At 38.6% G+C, this 21,467-nt stretch overlaps 1 protein-coding gene across 2 annotated transcripts in view; it reads left to right on the top strand.

Moving 5' to 3' along the window:
* STRN3 (striatin 3) overlaps nt 1-21,467 on the top strand; it is a 77,967-nt gene that overhangs the window by 21,707 nt on the left and 34,793 nt on the right. For both annotated transcript variants that reach the window (XM_045585195.1, XM_036451004.2), the window contains 6 exons: nt 8,213-8,316; nt 8,723-8,796; nt 12,858-12,939; nt 14,906-15,079; nt 17,992-18,121; nt 21,250-21,391. In XM_045585195.1, the coding sequence (XP_045441151.1) occupies nt 8,213-8,316; nt 8,723-8,796; nt 12,858-12,939; nt 14,906-15,079; nt 17,992-18,121; nt 21,250-21,391 (706 nt within the window). The remainder of the gene's footprint in view (nt 1-8,212; nt 8,317-8,722; nt 8,797-12,857; nt 12,940-14,905; nt 15,080-17,991; nt 18,122-21,249; nt 21,392-21,467) is intronic.

The raw sequence follows: 21,467 nt of genomic DNA, 5'->3' as shown, positions 1-21,467 counted from the left end.
TCCCCTGAGCTAAACTGACTAGGGTAGAAACCTACATTTTAATCCTTACTTATCACTAACTAGCTTTATAACCCTTTGTCTTGTTCTCAACCTCCTCATTTGTCAAACAGGCTGAATTAGATATCTTTTTAAGACCTGTTTGCTATAAATTTCAATCCCTAAGATTAGCATTGTAAGGATTTTATGACACCAGAAGCCTGGTGCACGAATTTGTGCATTGGTGGGGTGCCTCAGCCTGGCCTGCAAAAATGGCTCTCTGATGTCCCCTGAGGGGTCTCGGATTGCAAGAGGGCGCAGGCCACACCAAGGGACCCAACTGGTGCAGGAATCCGTGCACTGGGCCTGTAGTATGCATGTAAGATTTTTGGTTAATCTCTTCCCATCCTCCTCCCTCCTTCCCTCTGAGATTCATCAGTCTGTTCCATGTTTCCATGGCTGAGGTTTCCAATCCTGTGCTGAGTGTCTGCCCCCCTGGTGGTCAGAGCATGTCAGCTACTGGTTGGCCAAATGATTGGCTGGTCACTTGGGTTTTTATGTATATAGATTTCAAGTATTCAAATGGTTAACTAATTATTTATATAAACCAAAACTAAAACAACTCAGTGTGCCTTAGGAAGAACAGTGCAGAGTGTGAGAGGATTATATGTAATAGCTTTATCATGAAAAAAACTGACTCGTTAAAAAAAAAATTCACTTAAAAATATTTTAAGTAAAATTATAATTAAAAGAACTCACATAAAGCTATATGTAGCAGACAGGAATATGCTACCCAGATTCCCCCGTAAATAAAGGATTTATTTCCAGCTACTGGGAGTGCTGTTGTAAAACAGCTTTCACCTGTCAGGCCTTTTCAGGAATGCTTCAGCTCAAGACAGCTGTCTGTCCAAGTGGCCTTCGTCAAGTGACTGATCAAAACATAAGGGCCCAGCACCTTGCCACAACTATGGACAACTCTCTGAAGGCTATCCCAGCTTCGAGTTCCTCATAAAGTCAACTGTCTTTTTTGATACTACATTTCAGCCCAATTTATCCCTCTGCTTTCTTTCCATTCCTTCTACAGATGTTGTCCTAAGAACATTCCCTAATTAATTTCTGAGATGCTAATCACCATCTCAGTTAGCTTTCCCAGGAATCCAACTAGCAGCCCCTGGTGATGGGAATGGTTCAAGAAAGCAGGCTCTAACATGAAGTTTTGAGTTTACTATCTACCTAACCACCCAGCTGCCAAAGAATTCCATGGTGGTGAATAGAATAGAGAACCCCTGGCACAAAGTGGCAGTGCAATTGTTAAAACTTTCACTATTGGTAAACTAGGTAGTTTTCAGTGGAAGGAAATATACAAGTTCACAAACTCTTTAAAAGGACCAGGTAGTATTTCATATTCTTCTTTGTTGTTTTTTGTTTCACAATTCTTTAAAAATGGGACATTATAAAAAACAGACTGCCTGGAACTGGATTTGGTCTGCAAATCATAGTGTGCCAATCCATGCACTAGAAGTCCAATGTATCTGGCATTTGAGAAATATTAGAACCATAAAATTGGTTTGTTGTTGCCAAAGACAACTGACCCTTTGGAAAAATATAACAAGAAGTTAAAGTGAATAATCCTATAGAATAAAAGCCTAATATGCAAACTGTCTCCTCGACTGGGAGCTTGACTGCTCACTATGATGTGCGTTGACCACCAGGGGGTGGTACGGAACATGTCAGGCATGGGCAACATGGCATTGGCAGTGGAGGTGCTGCTGGCCCCAATGGGCCCTGACAAGAGCGGGACTGGAGCAGGTGGTACCAGGCCAAGGTAGTTGCAAGCAAGTTCCTATTGCCCAGCAGACGGCGACCAGTAGAGGTGGCGGCGGAGCCACTGCCCAGCTCCCAGGCGCTGAGGGATCCAGGCAAGGGCCAGATGACTCAGGCAGAGAGGGGCCTGGAGACCCAGAGGTCAGCTGGCACCTGCCCTTCCACGCCAAATGCTCATGCTTCGATGGCTGGCCAGACCCAGGAACCACACCAAAGTTCGTGCACCAGGCCTCTAGAGGAGAAATAAAAGCTAAGTGTGAAATCCAGAGAGAGGTTCTTTGGTAACAAAGACATTCATCTCTAGCAGCAGGAAGCCACAAAGACTAAAGACCAGATCTTAATCATAAGAGTGGTAGAGCTCCAAAGAAAGTTAAATTCTCAGTCTGTACAGTTCTGCTATGCCAAGGAACCCATGGAAAAGGGGGAAAAATTGGAACTTTGAAAAGGGTGCGGGGGTGGGAGGGTGGGTTGATTAACTTGAAAATCTGTAATTCCCAGGTTCCTTTAAACCCATGGTCGGCAAACTGCGGCTCTCAGCCACATTTGGCTCTTTGGCACCTTGAGTGTGGCTCTTCCACAAAATACCACAGCCTGGGCGAGTCTGTTTTGAAGTGGCATTAGAAGAAGTTTAAGTTGAAAAAATTAGGCTCTCAAAAGAAATTTTCATAGTTAGTTGTACTGTTGATATTTGGCTCAGTTGACTAATGAGTTTGCCAACCATGGCTTTAAACCATCTCACTTGGAGAACAAACCCACAAATCCTTTATTAACTGCTGATATAACTCTTGATCAGCTGGAATGGCAGAGTACAGACCTCTGAAATTGTTTCCTTCATGAAAATAACAAGAACACTGGCAGATTTTATTTTATTTTATATTTTATTGATTTTTTACAGAGGAAAGGAGAGGGATAGAGAGCTAGAAACATCGATAAGAGAGAAACATCGACCAGCTGCCTCTTGCACACCCCCTACTGGGGATATGCCCGCAAACAATGTACATGCCCTTGACCGGAATCCAACCTGGGACCTTTCAGTCTGCAGACCGACGCTCTATCCACTGAGCCAAATCGGTTTCGGCAGAACTCTGAAATTACAAAAGACTACAGGAAGTGTTTATTCAACAAATATGGCTAAATCTCAGTAAAAACAGCAAACTTTGTGGTGTTTTTATTTGCCCTGTTACCATCTACCCTTTCCCACTTCCACATAGCCATGAAACCAACAGCCTGCAATCATAGTGGAAAATCACCAGCCAATTGAAGGTACAGAACAGGGTTGGAGTTCCTTAAAAGTCCCATTCACAGAAAACTGTCATTATTTGCAATGTCTGGTGGCTCTCTGGAAAACTCTAGTAGAAAACTGTCTTTATTTGGCTTACTCTGAGCTCATCCAGTGCAAACAGCATGTTTTGTTTTTTGTTGGGTGGAGGGTGCCTTTGGCGATGGACAATATTTGGGGGAAACAACAGGATAATAATAAAAAGCTTACAAGGAAAAACTGGGGAATGAGACATCCATGGAGACTCTGGGAAGCTCCAACATATTCCTTGAAAGCCAAAAGGCCACAAACAGGCATAACATCTGCATATGCTCAGGAAATATGAGAAGGCCCTAAACTCTTACTTCTTGACTAACCTTTAGGCTCTGAACAAGCAGGAAAAGAGAGCTAAGACAGAGTTGTTAACTGTCGGGCTGTGTCTTGAAGGTACATCCCAACACACATATGGAGACCCACCCCCTGGAAAGCTTACATGTTCCAGATATCCAAGGAAATGTCTTACCTACTCATTAGCTTAACCAGTAACCATGTAAAACAACAAAAACTACAGATTTCATGGTATTAGTTCCAAAAACTTACTAAACAAACAATAATAACAAAAAAACAACAATAAACAATCCTGAGAAGGGAGAATTCAATTTCTACAGTTGCTACATTATTTAAAATACCTAGTTTTCAACAAAAAATCATGACACATGAAAACAAAATATGGGAGAGGGGAAAAGGGAAGTCAATATAAACTGCCCCTGAGGAAGGCCAACACTGAATTTATTTGATTAAAACTTTTAAGTCAACTATTGTATTATATGTTTAGGGTATATAGTTAACAGTTTTAAGTATATTCACAGTATTGTGAAACAGATCTCCAGAACCTTTTTATTTGACAGGTCTGAAACATTAAATCCATTAAACAACCATTGCTTGTCCCTTTGCACCCTCCTCAGTAACCGCCTGTCTACTCTTTGTTTCTATCAATTTGACTACTTTAAATACCTCAGAAGAGTGGAATTATACAGTACTTGTCTTTTTGTGTACCTCATTTGATATAGCATAATGTCCTGAAGGTTTATGTCTGATCTCCTATTTTGTTCTGTTGGTCTGTCTGTCTTCTTGCCAGTATCATACTGTTTTGATTATTGTTGCTTAATAGTATGTTTTGAAATCAGAAAGTGTGAGGCCCACAACTTTGTTATTTTTCAAGGTTGTTTTTGCTATTTGGGTTTCCTTGATATTCCTTGTAGATTTTGAGATGCATTTTTCTATTTCTACCCAAAAAAATGCCATTGGGATCCCCCCCCTTCTATTTATTCACTTATTTTTAATCTGAGTATTACAGATGTCCTCCTTTCTTTCCCCCCATTGCTCCCTTCCATCTGGTTCCTGCCCCACCCCAGGCCTTCACCACCTTATTGTCTCTTTTCATAGGTAATGCATTAATGCATATAAGATTTTTGTTTAATCTCTTCCTGTTTCCTCCCTTCCCTCTGAGAATCATCAATCTGTTCCATTTCTATGCCTCTGATTCTCTTTTATTCACCAGTTTATTCTCTTCATTAGATTTCTTATTCATTTATTTTGATTTTTAGATTCAATTGTTGATAGACATGTATTTATTGCCTCTTTATTGTTTATATATTTGGACTTTTTTTTCTCCTCCTTTCTCTTCAACATTTCCCGTAATACTGGTTTGGCAGTGATGAACTTTTTTTAGCTTTTTCTTGTCTGTGAAGCTCTTTATCTGACCTTCAATTCTAAATGAGAGCTTCGCTGGGTAGAGTAATCTTGTTTCTTGCTATTCATCACTTTGAATATTTCTTGGCACTCCCTTCTGGCCTGTATAGTTTCTGCTGAAAAATCAGCTGACAATCATATGAAAGCTTCCTTGTAGGTAACTAACTGCTTTTTAGCATTAGGATTTTGATAAGGATTGCATTGAATGTGTAGATCACTTTGGACAGTAGTGATATTTTAATAAGTCTTCCAATCCATGAATATGAAATGTGTTTCAATTTCTTTGTCTTTAATTTCTTTCAGCAGTATTTTATAGTTTTCATTGTACCAGTATTTCACCTCCTTGGTTAATTCCTAAGTATTCTTTTTGTTACTACTGTAAATGGAATTGCTTTCCTACTTTTGTAGGGATTATATATTGATGGTTTATAGAAATATTGTTGACTGTAACCTGGTGTTACCTGAGGATTGAATTCCTTTACTACTTGTCAGAGTGAGGTTAAGGCTCTTGGGGTACCGCTGAAATAAGAATTTTCAGAAACCCCTACGGGAGGATGAAATGTGATAAAGGCTTTATATGTATGAAGTTACATTCCTCAGGTTCCAAAGTCCTCTGCCCCTTAAGCCAATCCTGAAAGAGGTGCAGGTGGGAGTTCAGTCTCCCCTCCCCTTCCATGTTGCAGCTGGGTGTAGTTCATCATCCAACCTAATTAAACTCTATTAGTCCATGCATGAAGCTTTATATGGCCATAAGCCATGTGGGCACAGGAGAATATGCCCCTGCAATAGGAGTCACTGGAGTCCAGCACCCTGGAGCCAAGAGAGTGTCTTTTTGTGTAGAAGTCGATATATTAATTTCTCACTGCTTGCAGTAGCCATGCCCATCTGGGCACTAATTTGTTTCCATGTGTGATTGACAGGCACCTGCCCACATCACTCAGACCGTTACTGGGCATACGTCTAAACTTCCTTTGTCCAGTCCTTTCCACCAGTGATCAGTGGGAAACAGACCTGAAGTGTTAAATGCAGCTTTTTGGCAAAGGGTGCCTCATTGCTCTGTCCATGACTTCTGTTATTACGTTGAATAGGAGTGCTGAAGGTAGGCATCCTTTCCCTGTTCTGATTTCAGAGGGAAATCTTTCACTATTCAGTATGATGTTCATTGTGGCTTTTTCATTATTATGTTGAGTAGCTTCATTTTATTCCTAGTTTGTTGAGTATCATAAAAGGATGTTTAATTTTGTCAAACTTTTTTCTGCATCATTTTGAAATGTGGCTTTTTCCTCCTTTATTCTTTTAATAAGGTATATTGCTTAGATCTATTGTCTTACATTGACTCATCCTTGCATTTCAGGAATAAATCTCACTTGGTCATGATGTGTAATTTTTGTAATATATACTGCTGAATTTTTTGTTGAGTATTTGGGAGTTGGTAGTGTCTTAACTGGCTTTGGTATTTATTGCTGACCTCATTGAATTAAGGAATTTTCCCTCTTCAGTTTTTGGAAATGTTTTAGAAGGATTGATGCTAACTCTTATCTACTGTTTTTCTGTTCTCTATTTCAATTATGTACTAGAGGCCCAATGCACGAAATTTGTGCACAGAGGGTGGAGGGTGTCCCTCAGCCTGGTCTGCACCCTCTCGCAACCCAGGACCCCTAGAGGGATGTCCAACTGTGGGATCAGGCCTAAATTGGCAATCAGACATCCCTCTTGCAATCCAGAACCGCTGGCTCCTAACTGCTCGCCTGCCTGCCTCATTGTCCCTTCTAACCACCTCTGCCTTGCGTGTGTGTATGCGCCCCCCCCCCCCCCCCAAGCGGCAACTTCCTCTGGAAAGTCATCTGATAGGTTGTTTGTCTGGTCTGATTAGCATAGTACCGGTAGAAGTCTGGTGCATGAAATTCATGCCCTCGGGGGGCTGAAATTCACGTCTTTCAGCCTGGCCTGTGCCCCCTCAAAGTCCGGAAGCCCCGTGATTGATTGTCCTGCAGAGAGAGGTCCCGCCTGCTGCTGGCTGGGTAGCCTGGGCCTCCCTCTTTGGGGCGATTATGGAGTCCCCCGGCTGGTGCCCTCTGTGGGGTGATCGTGGTGCAATTGTGAGGCATTCGTGAAGCCCTCCAGACCAATCTCCTTGCACCCACCTTGGCAGCGGCAGTCACTGCTGTGTTGCCACAGCGCCTGCGACCCAGGAAGAATTGAGAGTTCAGCAGTTCAGCCCACTTGCCAGACCCTGCCCACCCGAGCCTGCTGTGCATGCAGCCTGGCATCTGTTCAGTCGTTATGGATGTTACGGACTGTGTCACTTTATTCATTATATTAGGATTATTATAGATGCTTTAATCTGTAGTATTTCTTTTCTTCTGCTAAATCCTTTTTCTTAATTTCTTAAGTTGTAAATTTAAGTTATTGATTTCAGATCTTGCTTATATATTTGTAATGTAAGCATTTATAGCTATAAATATTCTCCTTAGCACTGTTTTTGCTGTGTCCCATAAATTTTGGTATCTTGTGTTTGTTTTCATTCCTCACTAACTTTTGTGTGTGTGCGTGTGTGTGTGTGTGTGTGTGTGTGGTTTCTTACATTAGTTGCTTAACAGTGTGTTGTTTAATTTCCACACTTATGTGACTTTGGGTTTGTTTCTATTGCTGATTTTGAACTTCATGCATTTGTTCAGAGGAGATAATTTTTTATAATATATATCTTTTGAAATTATTAAGACTTAATTTGTGGCCTTGTATCCTGGAGACCATCTCATGTATACTTGAGAAAAATGTATATTCTGTTGTTGGGTAGAATATTCTGATATGACTATTAGATCCAGGTGACTTACTACGTTGTTCAAGTCCTCTATATCCTTATCTTCCCTCTGTTACCTCTGGTCATTATTATTTTTTAAGGAACGGTGAAGTTCATGGATTGTCCACTTTGCTTTTTTAAAATATGTTTTTATTGATTTCAGAGAGAGAAGAAGGGAGAGGGGGAGAGAGATAGAAATATAAGTGATGAGAGAGAATCATTGATCAACTGCCTCCTGCACACCCCACACGGGATTGAGACCACAACCAGGGCATGTGCCCTGACCAGTAATTGAACTGTGACCTCTTAGTTCATAGGTCTATGCTCAACCAGTGAGCCACACCAGCTGGGCCACATAAAATTTTCTTTCAAGATCATGTAAAATTAGTAGTCATTAAGGATTATAAGCAGATAGTTTGTAGTTATCTTTGTTTTTAAAGTAATTATGTTATCTAACAAAGTTTGATTGACTGCTTCTATGAATTTTTAGTCTTGCTATCATAAATAAAAGTGCAGAAATTTACATTTATTGTTTTCCTTTTTTCAGTTCCCTGTGTATAGTTAAGAAAAAGTGAAAATAAATGAACCATTTATATTTTTAGGCCCGAATAGCATTTTTGCAAGGAGAAAGAAAAGGTCAAGAAAACTTGAAGAAGGATTTAGTAAGAAGAATAAAGATGTTAGAGTATGCATTAAAACAAGAAAGGTATGTGTGATTCAATTTATTATGTGAATAAAATAAATTAGAACACTGTTATTCTCTATATCATTGTACAAGGTATTCCAAAGAACTTTGAAAGATACAAAATACAAGATGATGTTTTGATTTTATTGTCATACGAGGAAAGAAAAATGTTGAAGTCTTTAAATTGAAATATCTTTTATTATGGGATCTAAGTCTTGGGATTTTCTTTTGGGTATATATGTTAGCTGGGTAATATACCTCTCTTTTCTATTAAAGCAGTACATTTCTTCCTTTGTAGGTAAAGTTGAAAGAAACACATTCATACCGTTTTTTTATTTGTTATTGGAGAAATCTACCAGTAGTTTCTTAACTGTGTAAATAAGGGAAAAAAATTTTTCTTTCAACAATTTATTATTAATTTTTTCAGGGCAAAATATCACAAATTAAAATATGGCACAGAACTGAACCAAGGTGATTTGAAAATGCCAACCTTTGAATCAGGTAAAATATTTTTCTATTTCTCCTCACCCCTTCCCAAAGAATAGTTCGTTCAAGCTTATTTTTATTTAATAGACAAATTCTCTTTTCCTCCTATTTTCCTTTGAAAGAATTGGTTGGTCAAATGGTTGACTATTGTACTACTACTGTCTAGAATTTGGGGAAAATAATAAAGGAATAAAAGTAAGTAGTTTCATCTGCATCTCAATTCTAAGGTTATTTTTCCTATTTTTGTTGTGTTGAAATCTGTGTAAAATTGTGGGTCCATTTTTTTATAGTAATTTAGAGGTGAAAGGTAATGAAGTCATAACTCTTTCTCCACCTGTAGGCAATTTTTGTTCATCCTATGTAGCCTTAATTTTTTACTATTGAAAACTTTTTGTTTGGAGAAGCTGGTATTAACTCAGTTTGTTCTAAAACATTTGGAAATTTAATTGAATATGGAAATTGTAGAGGCAGCCAAATAAGGATAAGGAAGGGAAAAAAGTATCTCTAATTGGCTTAGCTCTTTTTAAACTGATAGTGAATAGTGAATCTGAGAGTACTATTTGACGAATAATTGTGCAGAGAGTGGGGGCTGTATATAGGAAAGAGCTAATTTTAGTGTTCCATATGATTACCATTTGAGTATCCTAAAAGTCTAAAAAGGTATATACATTTTGATTCATATGATATACTATTTGGAAATAATATTAGTAATTTCTCAAGTATATTTAAAAGCCATTTATATATATATATATTTTGATAGTACAAATTGAATTCTATGCTGCTGGATCTTGGGTACTAAGACAAAAAGATGTCTTTTTGATACATAATTTTTCTTCTCCTATGGTTGTTTCCATATCTAAAAAGTCAAAGTATTTGTATATTGTACGGACAGTAAAGCTTACATATGGTTTTTTTGTGGGAGTTTTTTTAGTTAGGTATTTAGTACATTTGATAAGTTTAGTTAATTTGTTTTTGGTTTGATAGTACTAAGAACTAGGCAGAACACTTTATACATACAACCTGCAGTTGATTTATTTTTAGATGATCTCCACTTTCTAATATGGCTAGAATATTCCGAAAATAAACAATCACTTTCTAGAACTCAAGAACTGTCCATAACTGGGTCTGCATAAATGTGAGGAAGGAGGCTAGTTGCAGCCACATTTTCTTAGAACTAGAGTCAGAACTGGCTAGCTGGTCTCAGGGCAACAGTTTGTATAAAGCAAAATCATTTAGCAAATATTTCCTGCCCATACTGAAAGACTTCAATAGTTAAGTTTTTAAACTTAACTATTGAAATTTCTGAAATAGAGAAGTAAAATAACATTCAAGTATTCTATTTATAGGAGACACACTAATAGCATAGTAGATTGTTTTTAGAGGTAGAAAAACTATTCAGGATATTTAGTGGGAAAACAAGGTGATGGTCAGAAAAACACCATGCAAACAAGGTGGATAAAATCATTTACATCAAAGTCTATGTAAACATTAAGTGAATCAGTATTGCCTTTTAAATGCTCAAAATAAAGCAAAATATAAAAAAGAGAAAATGTGCAAAATATTGATTTGGCAAAAGTACAAGATATGCATGTTTAACCTCTGTCTCAATAATACCAATCTGTAGTAAAAACATAATATGTGATTAGACTGGACAGCTGGATGACATTCCGGACAGCCTTCCGGATGAAGCTGGAGCTGCGAGGGCATGGGCAGCCTCGGAGGCTGCAAGGGCTGAGCCCCTTGCACGAATTTTGTGCATCAGGCCTCTAATATATATATATATATATATATTAAAACTAACCGTATAAAGGGGGTTGTACCCAAATACCTAAAGAGCTCCTTTTTCCTTGCATTTAGATTTAAAAAAACTTGTAGCAGTAGAAAAACCGGCAAAAGACCTGAAAAGGCACTTGATAAAGTAGGATTTACAAATGGCATGAAGCATATGAAATGATGCTCAATTTTATCAATAATTGAGGAAATACAACTTAAAAACACAGTGTAATATAGTTAGACACCTACCAGAACGGCTAAAATGAAAAAGAGAAAAAGTCAAATGTTGATGAGGATGTGGAATAATGAGAATTTGTAGACCTACTAATCTTGGAATTATAAATCAATTTGTCAGTTGTATTCCTAAAGGGAACGTAGCATGCTCTGGGACCAGTAATTCCATTCCTAGGTGTTCCACTCCCTAAAATGCATATGTATGTTCATTAATTTTAATAGCAAGTAATACTAGAAAAAATTGGAATGCTCTTCAGCATTAGAATTCATAAATATATTGTGATATTTTAGCGTAGCAGAATGCTATTTTAGCAACAAGCTAACAAACTGTAAATAAACCTGACAACTTGATGAGTCACATAAAATTGATATAATTGATTTAATGTTATTGAATTAAAAATTAATCTACTTTTGGGAATTTGGGATAGTGTTGATGTTTTTCTTGGACTATCTAGTGACTAGAAAAGGGCACAAGGAAAGCTTTTGGGATGCTGACAATGTTTTGTTTCTTCATTTAGGTACTGGTTACATGGGTGTGTTCAAAAATTCAGTGAGCTGTACGCTTACGATGTACTTCAAGAATATCCTTAGCAGCATTATTTATAATAGTGAATAATGGAAACTAATTTCAACATTAGGGGACTGGTTAAATTAAATAGGTATATACTTTCTATGGAATATTATGTAATCATTTTAGATGTTAACCTATATTTATTGCCATAGAATGTTCAAAGACATTGTCAAAAGCTGCTTATAATGCAGTACACATATTGTCCTTTTTTTTTTTTAAGGAGGGAGAAGCTTAAGTGTGTATTTTCAGATGAAAAATATGAAATGATAATATCTTTAAATATATATATATTTTATTGAATTTTTTACAGAGAGGGAGAGGGCTAGAGAGTTAGAAACATTGATGAGAGAGAAAAATCAATCAGCTGCCTCCTGCACATCTCCTATTGGGAATGTGCCCGCAACCAAGGTACATACCCTTGACCGGAACCTAGGGCCTTTCAGTCCTCAGGCCGACGCTCTGTCCGCTGAGCCAAACTGGTCAGGGTATGATGAAGTCTTAAATACTAAATTTTGGTAATGAGATTTGGGGCATTATTATTCTTTTGTAATTTTTTTTTCTGTTATGGATTGTATTTTATATGATTTAAAAATAAAATGATATAAATTAAAAAATTATAACTATAAAAATAAGGTGACTGTTAGAATGAAAGAATCTTTTCTAGAAATTGTAGCAATTCCTTTGTTCAGGGAAAGAATGAGAAAATAATAATGGGATTGTTAAGGTTAGAGAAGTAATACTTGTAGAGAATATTTGAATTACTGCCAATAAATACTTGTTCATGTGACTAAGGAGTCTAGGAGCCTAACAACTGGATTTATTCTAAGTTCTCAACGTTCATTGAGGGTTGATCTTTAATGGCCCTCTCTGCTTTATCTTTATTTTTATAATAGAAATTTATGGGAAAATAGTGCCCATAAGTAGTTTTGAATTTCAGTCTAAACTTTTAAAATATATATACTTTGTTACCTGAGAATAAAAATGACTTTTTATCTTTAGTAAAACTTTAACTTTTAGTTCTAAAAATGAAATTAACTATATGTACTCTACTGATACCAATTCAGGGCTGTTATTATATATACCTAATTTCTTAAATGTGTTGCTCTTGAATAGCTACTGTAAATATTAAGTATAGCTTTTTAACTTCAAAAGTATTCAACTCAGAATTCTAGTAGTTGGAAAAGTAATAATAATATTGTATTTCAAAGCCTGGGCTTTTGATTTTTGAATCCATGGTAGTTATAGTTAATGCACACTTGACTTTTCCTAATTTTAAAACAGGAGGTTAGTACCTAAGTGTTTGGGTTATTGGGATAAACACATTTGAAATGAGTGTGATCTACAGTAAATACTCAATAAAAGTTAATTTTTTTTTTGTTCTTTATAAAAATATTTAGGTGTATTTTTGTGAGAATTTTTCCCTTAAGAGAACTTTGGCAGTGTTTTCAATAGTTGAAATAATGTGTATGAAACTTGTCTTTCTGTTGTTAATTTTTAGAAGAAACCAAAGATACAGAAGCTCCCACAGCGCCTCAGAATAGCCAGTTAACGTGGAAGCAAGGCAGACAGCTATTAAGACAGTGAGTAATGGCTCATTTTCAGTTTTAAGGATCTAGGTAGGAACTGCCTATATTCAGTCACTTTTCAAATGAAAAATTATTTAATGATACAGGTACAATGCATATAGTTTTCATATTGTTTTTTAAAATTTGTTTCCTCTGAACGTTCCCCAGGATGCTGCTGGGTTTTTTTGTTGTTGTTGTTTTTTATTTACAAGGTAGTATGTTGTAAAGACTGAAGGCCAGAACAAAAACAATACAGAACTCAAACTTGTAGATACTCCATTTCCATCACTGCAAAATTCACATATTTGGTTTTAAGTGAGACTGGTTTAGAGAAAACATTTAACTGGATATCTGAAACTTCAGAAGTGGCTTGCCAAATTCCTATTCTTCACTTGAATTTTTGAGGCACCTTTTTTGACATTTGAATTCTTCGTTGTATTAGAAGTACTTCTGTGGCAAATCTTAATGTCTTTGATCTATTTCTTCTTCTCTCTTTATTTTGCAACTTTGATACTGGTGTACTCCCAATATCCTGGGTTACTTACAATTAATTGTTCAACTTTCTCAACTCTAGACATCTTTACCTGTATTTAAGTAACCTAGTGATGTGTGGTCAGAGTCTTGACCTTGTTATATTACCTAGAACTACCTCTGGGGTAGTCCATGTTCCAACAGTTATCTTGAATTCCACTTCTCACTCCAAGTTCCATGTTTTCACCCTCTGACTTTACCTTGCTCTTTAGAGCCTGACTATTTTCTTCATTAGCTCCTCTCGACCTATGTTTGATTTTTATTTTATTTTTGTTTGCTCTTTTTGTTTGTTTTAATTTTCCTAGCTCCAGCTTAGACCCCATTATCCATCACCCTTTTGCTAGAACCCTTTGCTCTTTTGCTGCTCACTGCTTACCCTCTCACAGCAGTCATTTTAGTATACCTACTTGCAATATTTCCAGCCCTAGTTCAGTTATTGTGCTTCTACTTCTAAATAACTCTTGGAGAGTCCTGGCCAGTTCCAGGTGGTTCAGCTAGTTGATACATCTTGTCATACACTAAAAGATAGCACGTATGATTTCTGGTCAAGGCATGTACTTAGATTTCAGGTTCGATCCTAGTCAGAGCATATATGGGAGGCACCAATTGATGTGTCTCTCTCACATCAGTGTTTTCCTCCCTTCATCCCTCCCTCTAAAACCAAACATATCCTTAGGTGAAGATTAAAATAAAAAATAATAATAATTCTTGGAGAAAAATGATTGAATCTTATAAATGCCCTTATATATTCATGGTTTCTTGTCCAAACATTGCAAAGTGCCTTTCTCCATAATTCTGGTCACCTCCTCCCATCAACTTCAGTGGATATTGTAAACTTTTACCACTTCTCCGCCCATTCTCTCTTGCTATCATTAGAGCACCTAAGGTTCTACTTCACTGAAAATAGGAAGGCTTGTCAGGTGAGAACTCCTTAACTTGCTTTCCTTTCTTTTTCATTTTCATCCTGGATTCTGGATTGAGTACTCTGGTTTAGATATACAAAATGTTTCAAGACCATAGGATAATAAAAATGCAATGAGATAGATAATTGATCCCAGAGGGAGAAGTGCCCTGTCCATCTACCTCTGGCTTTAAACCTAGCATGTAACTATTCTGAGGTTGAGTTCTGCTTATTTCTTACCACTTTCCAGACTTAAAATATTTATCATCAACTCATAATGGCCTCTTAAGGCTCTAGGGATTTTTAGGATTTAGTAATTGACCCTTGATTAATGTTATCTGTGCTGTTCACTTTCTTAATTAAATTTCGGTTTGTAATTGGCCTTTTTCTCTTAAAACTGGAACTAGTCTATAGAGAAGACAGTTATTGAGGCAAAGGAAGAATGTATTTTATAGGATTATGGGTTTTCCTAAAATCCTTCAATGTAATTTTTAGTTAAGTTTGCTGGTGTTAATATGTGGGTTTTTATATTTTTAATTTCTCTTATAGGTATCTTCAGGAAGTAGGTTACACAGATACAATATTAGATGTACGGTCTCAGCGGGTAAGGTCATTACTTGGACTATCCAATTCAGAACCAAATGGATCAGTAGAAACAAAGAATTTAGAACAGATCCTGAATGGAGGTGAATCTCCTAAGCAAAAAGGACAAGAAATCAAAAGGTATGATATATATTTCTAGATTAATATTGTTTATATAATGAGTATTATGAATCTTTTTACCTTCTTTTTTAGTACTGTTAAAAAAATTTTAAAACAGGTGGAAATCAAATTTAAAGACTTTTCTCTCCCTGAGTGGTACCATAGGCAATAAATTTCCCATTTACATGCTTTTTAAATGGCAATAGTTCTGAAATAGATATAAAATTAAAACTTAAGGGTGATGTCATGTAGTTCAGAGTTATTTTAACATCCTGATTTTTAAAATTTACCAAGAGTAAACTATTGTGCTACTCTGTAATCAGAATAGCAGTGGTTAGGTACTAGTGTAAAAGTCATGAGGCTTTGGGTTCTGTTTGGGTTCAGATAGCTACCAAATGTTCTTTTTATTTTAATGTCTCTATTGAGATATAATTCACATACCATAAATTTTATTTAATGGTTTTTAGGATATTCACAGTTGTCAGCCATCACTACAGTTTAAGTTTTGAAAATTTTCAACACCCTAAAAAGTAACCCCATATTCATTAGCTGTCACTCCCCATACTCTTCTCCTACATTTTTCTCACACCCCCTGGTCTTTAGCATTTAATAGAGCCTTTATTTTCTATACTCAGGATTTTAGGAAGCATAGAGTGTTTTTGTAGCATAAGAGGAAAAGTATTCTAAATTTTTAGTTACTAGCTAACCAAGCTAAGTAGTATAGGTATTTTAGAGTAATTCAGTTTACTATACCACATATGAATACAAATTAAAGATCCACAACAGCTTCTTGCCTTTGTAAGGTTGGACCAGGAATTGAACCCACATGACTTCAGTGTGTGGGTGGATGCTCTAACCACTTAGACACATCAGCCATGGCTTATTTTAAATGGTTTAGTTGGAGATCAAAAAAGAGCTAATAGAGATTAAAAAGTGTGATCTGGAATTTATTTACCTTCTACAAATGAAACTTTGTAGCCTGGAGCGGAGCCAAGCCTTCTACTTGCTCCGAGGCTGCCGCCATTTCTGTTTGGATTTGTTTACCTTCTATAATTGAAACTTTGTAACCTTGAGTAGAGGTTTAGGCTGACTAGGGCAGGCAGAAAGCTTGGCTTCTTCCATTGCCTAGGAAACCCAAGCCTCCCTCCTACTCTCAGTGGACACAGCCATCGTGGTTTAGGTTAATTTGCATACTCACTCTGACTGGTGGGCGTGGCTTGTGGGTGTAGAGGAGGTATGGCCAATTTGCATATTATTCTTTTATCAGGTAAGATATTTTAAATGCTGAGCTAATAAGTGTATATTATATTATTGCAGTTGGTGTTTGTGTTTTTTTTTGTTTTTTTTTTTACTAATTTGCATTTGGAAACAGTCTCTTTTACAATCTATCCTATCTAAAGAGGGAATATGCAAATTGACCATCATGCTGTGACAAAGATGGTGGCGCCCAGTCCCCTCAGCCCTGCTGGAGTCCCCCAGTCCATTCAGCCTGGCTGGTGGTGGGGGTGGGGGAAAAGTGGCAGTTGCACAGTGTGTCAAGACCTGCCCTTAGCTTCCCAGCCAACCAAGGCCAGTCCAAGCACAAGTACAAGCACAAGCAAGTCTCGGATGTCAGCTGCCTAGCCGATGCCTGAGGTGCAGGCAAGCCTCAGAGGGCGGATGCCCAACTACCCAGGGCTTACTGGGGCTCAGGTAACCAGGGCCGGCCAAGGTTTGCACTGCCTACAGTGGCAGCAACAGGTGTGATGGGGACACTGCCTTCCCCTGATCATCAGGCCTCCTGCCCCTGAGGGCTCCCGGACTGTTTGAGGGGTCAAGCTGTGCTAAGGGACCCCTCCCGCCTCCATTGCCTGAATTTTCATGCTCCGGGCCTCTAGTATGTATATGAATCCTTAATGTGCTGGATTAGGCAAAATGTAGTAGACCTGTTAAAACCCTCTGCCATGTTAAAGTGCTATTAAAAGAAAAAATCTTCTTACATTGTGTCCTTAATTTGAATTAATAGAATCAATCAGGGAGGGAGAAAACTAAATTTTATATTGTTTTTGTTACCATGCACTCTTAGTGTTGATAAGGACATTTGAGATCATCCAGGTCAATTTCCACATATCCACACACACACACACACACACCCCGCCTATAAATAAGTTGAAGCCAAAAAGTTTAAGTGGTTTGGCCAAGTTCAGGCAGCTATCTTTAGTATGTTAAGGATCCCGTTTTTTAGGTAAAGAAAATCTGTGAAGCCCTGGCCAGTTTTGCTTAGTCACTAAGCCTTAGTGGATAGAGCGTCAGCCTCTGGATTGAAGACTCCCTGGTTCAGTTCCAATCAAGGGCACATGCCCAGGTTGCGGGCTCAATCACCAGTGTGGGGCATGCAGGAGGCAGCTAATCAGTGATTCTCTCTCATCATTGATGTTTCTTTCTCTTTTCCTCTCCTTTTCTCTCTGAAATCAATAAAAATATATAATGTGAAATGGATTGGAATGTTCTATAACTGATTTAAGATAAATTTAAATTTGGGCAGCCTGATAAGTTAAACTTTGGCTTTAGTCCTCAAACATTTGGTCGAAGCTGTAGCAGGTTATAAAGTTATAAGAAATGCTTAATTTAAGTTTCTTGCTTATGGTGCCTTTATTTTGAGAAGTAGCATCACATTTGAGTGTCTAATAATACAGGATTTTATTTTGATACAGTAATTAAAATATTTTGGACAATAAACATTGGAGAAAACAGTCACTTTTACTTTAATTGTAGAATATAAATAATCTTTCAGAATTCTCTTCTTAGGTAAAATATTTATGCAATACATTTATAAATAGGTTGTCATTTAGATCTCTGAAGTACCTTCAAGTGCTGTTTTAAAATAGGAACCAGAAAGAAATATTAGAAGTAACTGTTGGAATATCTGGATTTACCTTTTTCCCCTCATTCAGGCCTTCTGGTGATGTTCTTGAGACATTCAATTTCTTGGAAAATGCTGATGACAGTGATGAAGAAGAGGAAAATGACATGATTGAAGGCATGCCAGAAGGAAAAGACAAACATCGGATTATTAAACACAAAGTAGGAACTTGATTTTCTAAGCTTTTTAGCTAAAATATATATGTTCGTATTATATTTCAAATAGAAATAAACTATTATGGATTATAAATGTATGTGTTGACATTCTCATTGTTTGATAAGGATTAATAATTTACTTTTGCTTATACCCTAAGAAACAGGTTTGTCTATTTTAGTGGTGATGTGGGTTAGCAAAAGTGGTTTCGGTGATCCATTTGTGAATTATCATAGTAGTGACAATATTTCAAGTATGTAAAAAAATAAAAGTAGCCAAAACTGATTTGGCTCAGTGGATAGAGCGTCAGCCTGTGGACTGAAAGGTCCTATGTTCGATTCCGTCAAGGGCATGTACCTTGGTTGCGGGCACATCCCCAGTAGGGGGTGTGCAAGAGGCAGCTGATCAATGATTCTCTCTCATCGATATTTCTAACTATCACTCTCTCTTCCTCTCTGTAAAAAATCAATAAAATATATTTAAAAAAAATAAAAGTATAGGTTCAGTTATAGTTCTTTGGGATGTTACAGTGGTGTGGGAAAATGTTGTGTCTATAAAAACAGTTTTTAATCTTTTTGCCTCATTTTGTATTTAGAACATATTTAATACTAGTGGTCCCGGTGCACAAAATTAGAGAAAATAATTTAATATTGCTATTTTCCTTTTCTCTATTATAGAAGTGTCAGAGATGAAAGAAAATTAGTAAAATATATATGAAAACCTTCCTCCTGTCAGAGTCTGGGACGCACCATGCCACCCAAAGTCAGGTCCCCACCCACTATGCCAAAACTGGTGTAGCTCAGTGGATAGAGTGTCAGCCTGCGGACTGAAGGATCCCAGGTTCGATTCCGGTCAAGGGCATGTGCCTTGGTTGTGGGCACATCCCCAGTAGGGAGTGTGCAGGAGGCAGCTGATCGATGTTACTCTCTCATCAATGTTTCTAACTCTCTATTTCTTTCCCTTCCTCTCTGTGAAAATCAGTAAAATACACGTGCCTTAAAATTGTGTGAGACCCAAACCCAGCCACCTTCCCCTCCCATTGGCCTTGATCCAGACTTGGCCAGTCCCACCCTTGTCAAGCCCTGCCAGGCAAGGGGCATAGCCTCAGGTCCCCTGGCTCAGTGCCAGGATGGGAGCATGGCTTGAGGTCCCCCAGTCCAGACTGGGGTCGGGGGCATGCCTTGAGATCCCCCACCAAGCCCCACCAGGTGGGGGACACAGACTGAGATCCCCCGTCAAGCCCCATTGGGAGGGGGGTGCAGCCTGAGGTCCCCTGTCAAGCCCCACCCGCAGGGTTGGGGGTGCAGTCTAAGGTCCCCCATCAAGCCCCGCTGGGTGGAGGACATGGCCTGAGTCCCCCAATCCAGCATTGGGAGTGCACCTTGTGGTCCCCTGTTAAGCCCTGCTTGGTGGGAAGCATGGCTTGATGTCCCCTGCCAAGCCCCTCCAGGTGGGGGGAGGGGCGCAGCCTCAGGTCCCCTGGCCCAGTGCTGGGGTGCGGGGAGCAGCTTGAGGTCCCCTAGCCCAGCACCAGGACGGAAACACACCTTGAGGTGGGGGTCATGGCCTCAGGTCCCCTGGCCTGGCACTGGGGCAGGGTGTATGGCCTGAGGTCCTCCATCCTGATGCCAGGGCAGGGGGTGGGGCCTCAGGTCCCTGTTGATTGCTTAGTTAAGGCTCCTTATGGGAACTTGGCCTCAGTTGTGAATGCAGCCATCTTTGTGATAGAGTGATGATCAATTAGCATATTCCCTTTTTATTAGATAAGATGTATAATGAGTAAATAAACATTTTGTTTTCTTTTTGTTTCCGCTCTAGGATGTAAAGCACTATTATAATTACCATAGCTATTGGCTTAGTTAATGTTTTATTAGTTGTATCATATCTATAAGTTACAGTTCAAAGTGAGATCAATTTAGCATAAGTTTTCCATTTAAAAGAGTGAATGGATTTTTTTAAAAGGTAACTGAATATATTATAATTAAACATGTTATTAGCATTGGTCATTAGCATATTAATAATTCTCACTACCGCCTTACTTTCATCATATTTTACAATGTTCTTCACACAGCATTCTTGAAAAACATCTATCTAGGTATGCTTTAGGATTTGTGAACTACATGGAAAATCTAGTATTTTATACCCAAGTAATTTAAAAATAGGAGTGCCAGTCCTACCTAATAAAAAAGTAATATGCAAATTAACCATCATTCTGCTCCACAAGCCAATCAGAGCAAGTATGCAAATTAACCCCAAACAAGATGGCTGAGGCCACAGAGGCTTGAGTTTCTCTGGCAAAAGAAGCCAAGCTTTCTGCCTGCCTAAGCAGGCCTAGGCCTCCACTCCAGGCTACAAAGTTTTAATTGTAGAAGGTAAATAAATTCCAGATGCCAGGGCCTCTGCTTGGGTTGCAGGAAGGGGGGTGAGGGGGCGTGGCCAGCCTGCAAACCACCACAGGCCCCTCACTCAGGCCGCCCCATGCCCCAAGGGAACCCCCACCCTGATCTGGGACACCCTTAAGGGCAAACCAACTGGCCCCCACCAGTGCACCAGGCCTCTATCCTATGTAATAAAAGAGTAATATGCAAATTGACCATCACTCCAACATACAAATGGCTGTCTCCATGTGGTCAAAGTTCCTGCCCCTATGTGAATACAAGATGGCCACCACAAGATGGCCAGCAAGGGAGTGCAGTAGGGAGGCACCAGGCCTGCAAGGGAGGGCAGTTGGAGGCAATCAAATCAACCCTGCATGGGGGGCAGTTAGGGGTGAAGGGGTGACCAGGCTTGTAGAGGAGGGAAGTTGGAGGAAACTGGCTTGCAGGGGAGCAGTTAGACATCAGTCAGGCAGGCATGGGAGTGGTGATCAGGCTGGCAGGCAGGAGAGCATTTGGGAGCCAGCATTCCTGGATTGTGAGAGGGATGTCCCAGATTGGAGAGGGTGCAGGCTGGGCTGACAGACAACGTGTGCTGGCCGGGGACACACACAGACACACACACACACACACACACACCCTCCCCCCCATGCACAAATTTCGAGCACCGGGCCTCTAGTGTAAAGATAATTGTGTGAAACTATAAAGGACCCTTTTAAAATTTAGGATTAAGTAATTTTTGGCTTATGTTTCACTTACAGATAGGTAATGAAGGTTTAGCTGCTGACCTAACTGATGATCCTGATACTGAGGAAGCACTGAAAGAATTTGATTTTTTAGTGACTGCTGAAGATGGTGAAGGAGCTGGAGAAGCACGGAGTTCAGGGGATGGCACAGAATGGGGTAAGGTGATAAAGAGTTATATGGGTGGGAGAAATTTTAGCCCTTAAAGATGTATTATTATTAAATATTATATGTG

The sequence above is a fragment of the Pipistrellus kuhlii genome, unplaced genomic scaffold (genome assembly GCF_014108245.1).
Source record: "Pipistrellus kuhlii isolate mPipKuh1 unplaced genomic scaffold, mPipKuh1.p scaffold_m20_p_1, whole genome shotgun sequence".
NCBI lineage: Eukaryota > Metazoa > Chordata > Mammalia > Chiroptera > Vespertilionidae > Pipistrellus > Pipistrellus kuhlii.
This window is presented reverse-complemented; position numbering and strand designations above follow the sequence as displayed.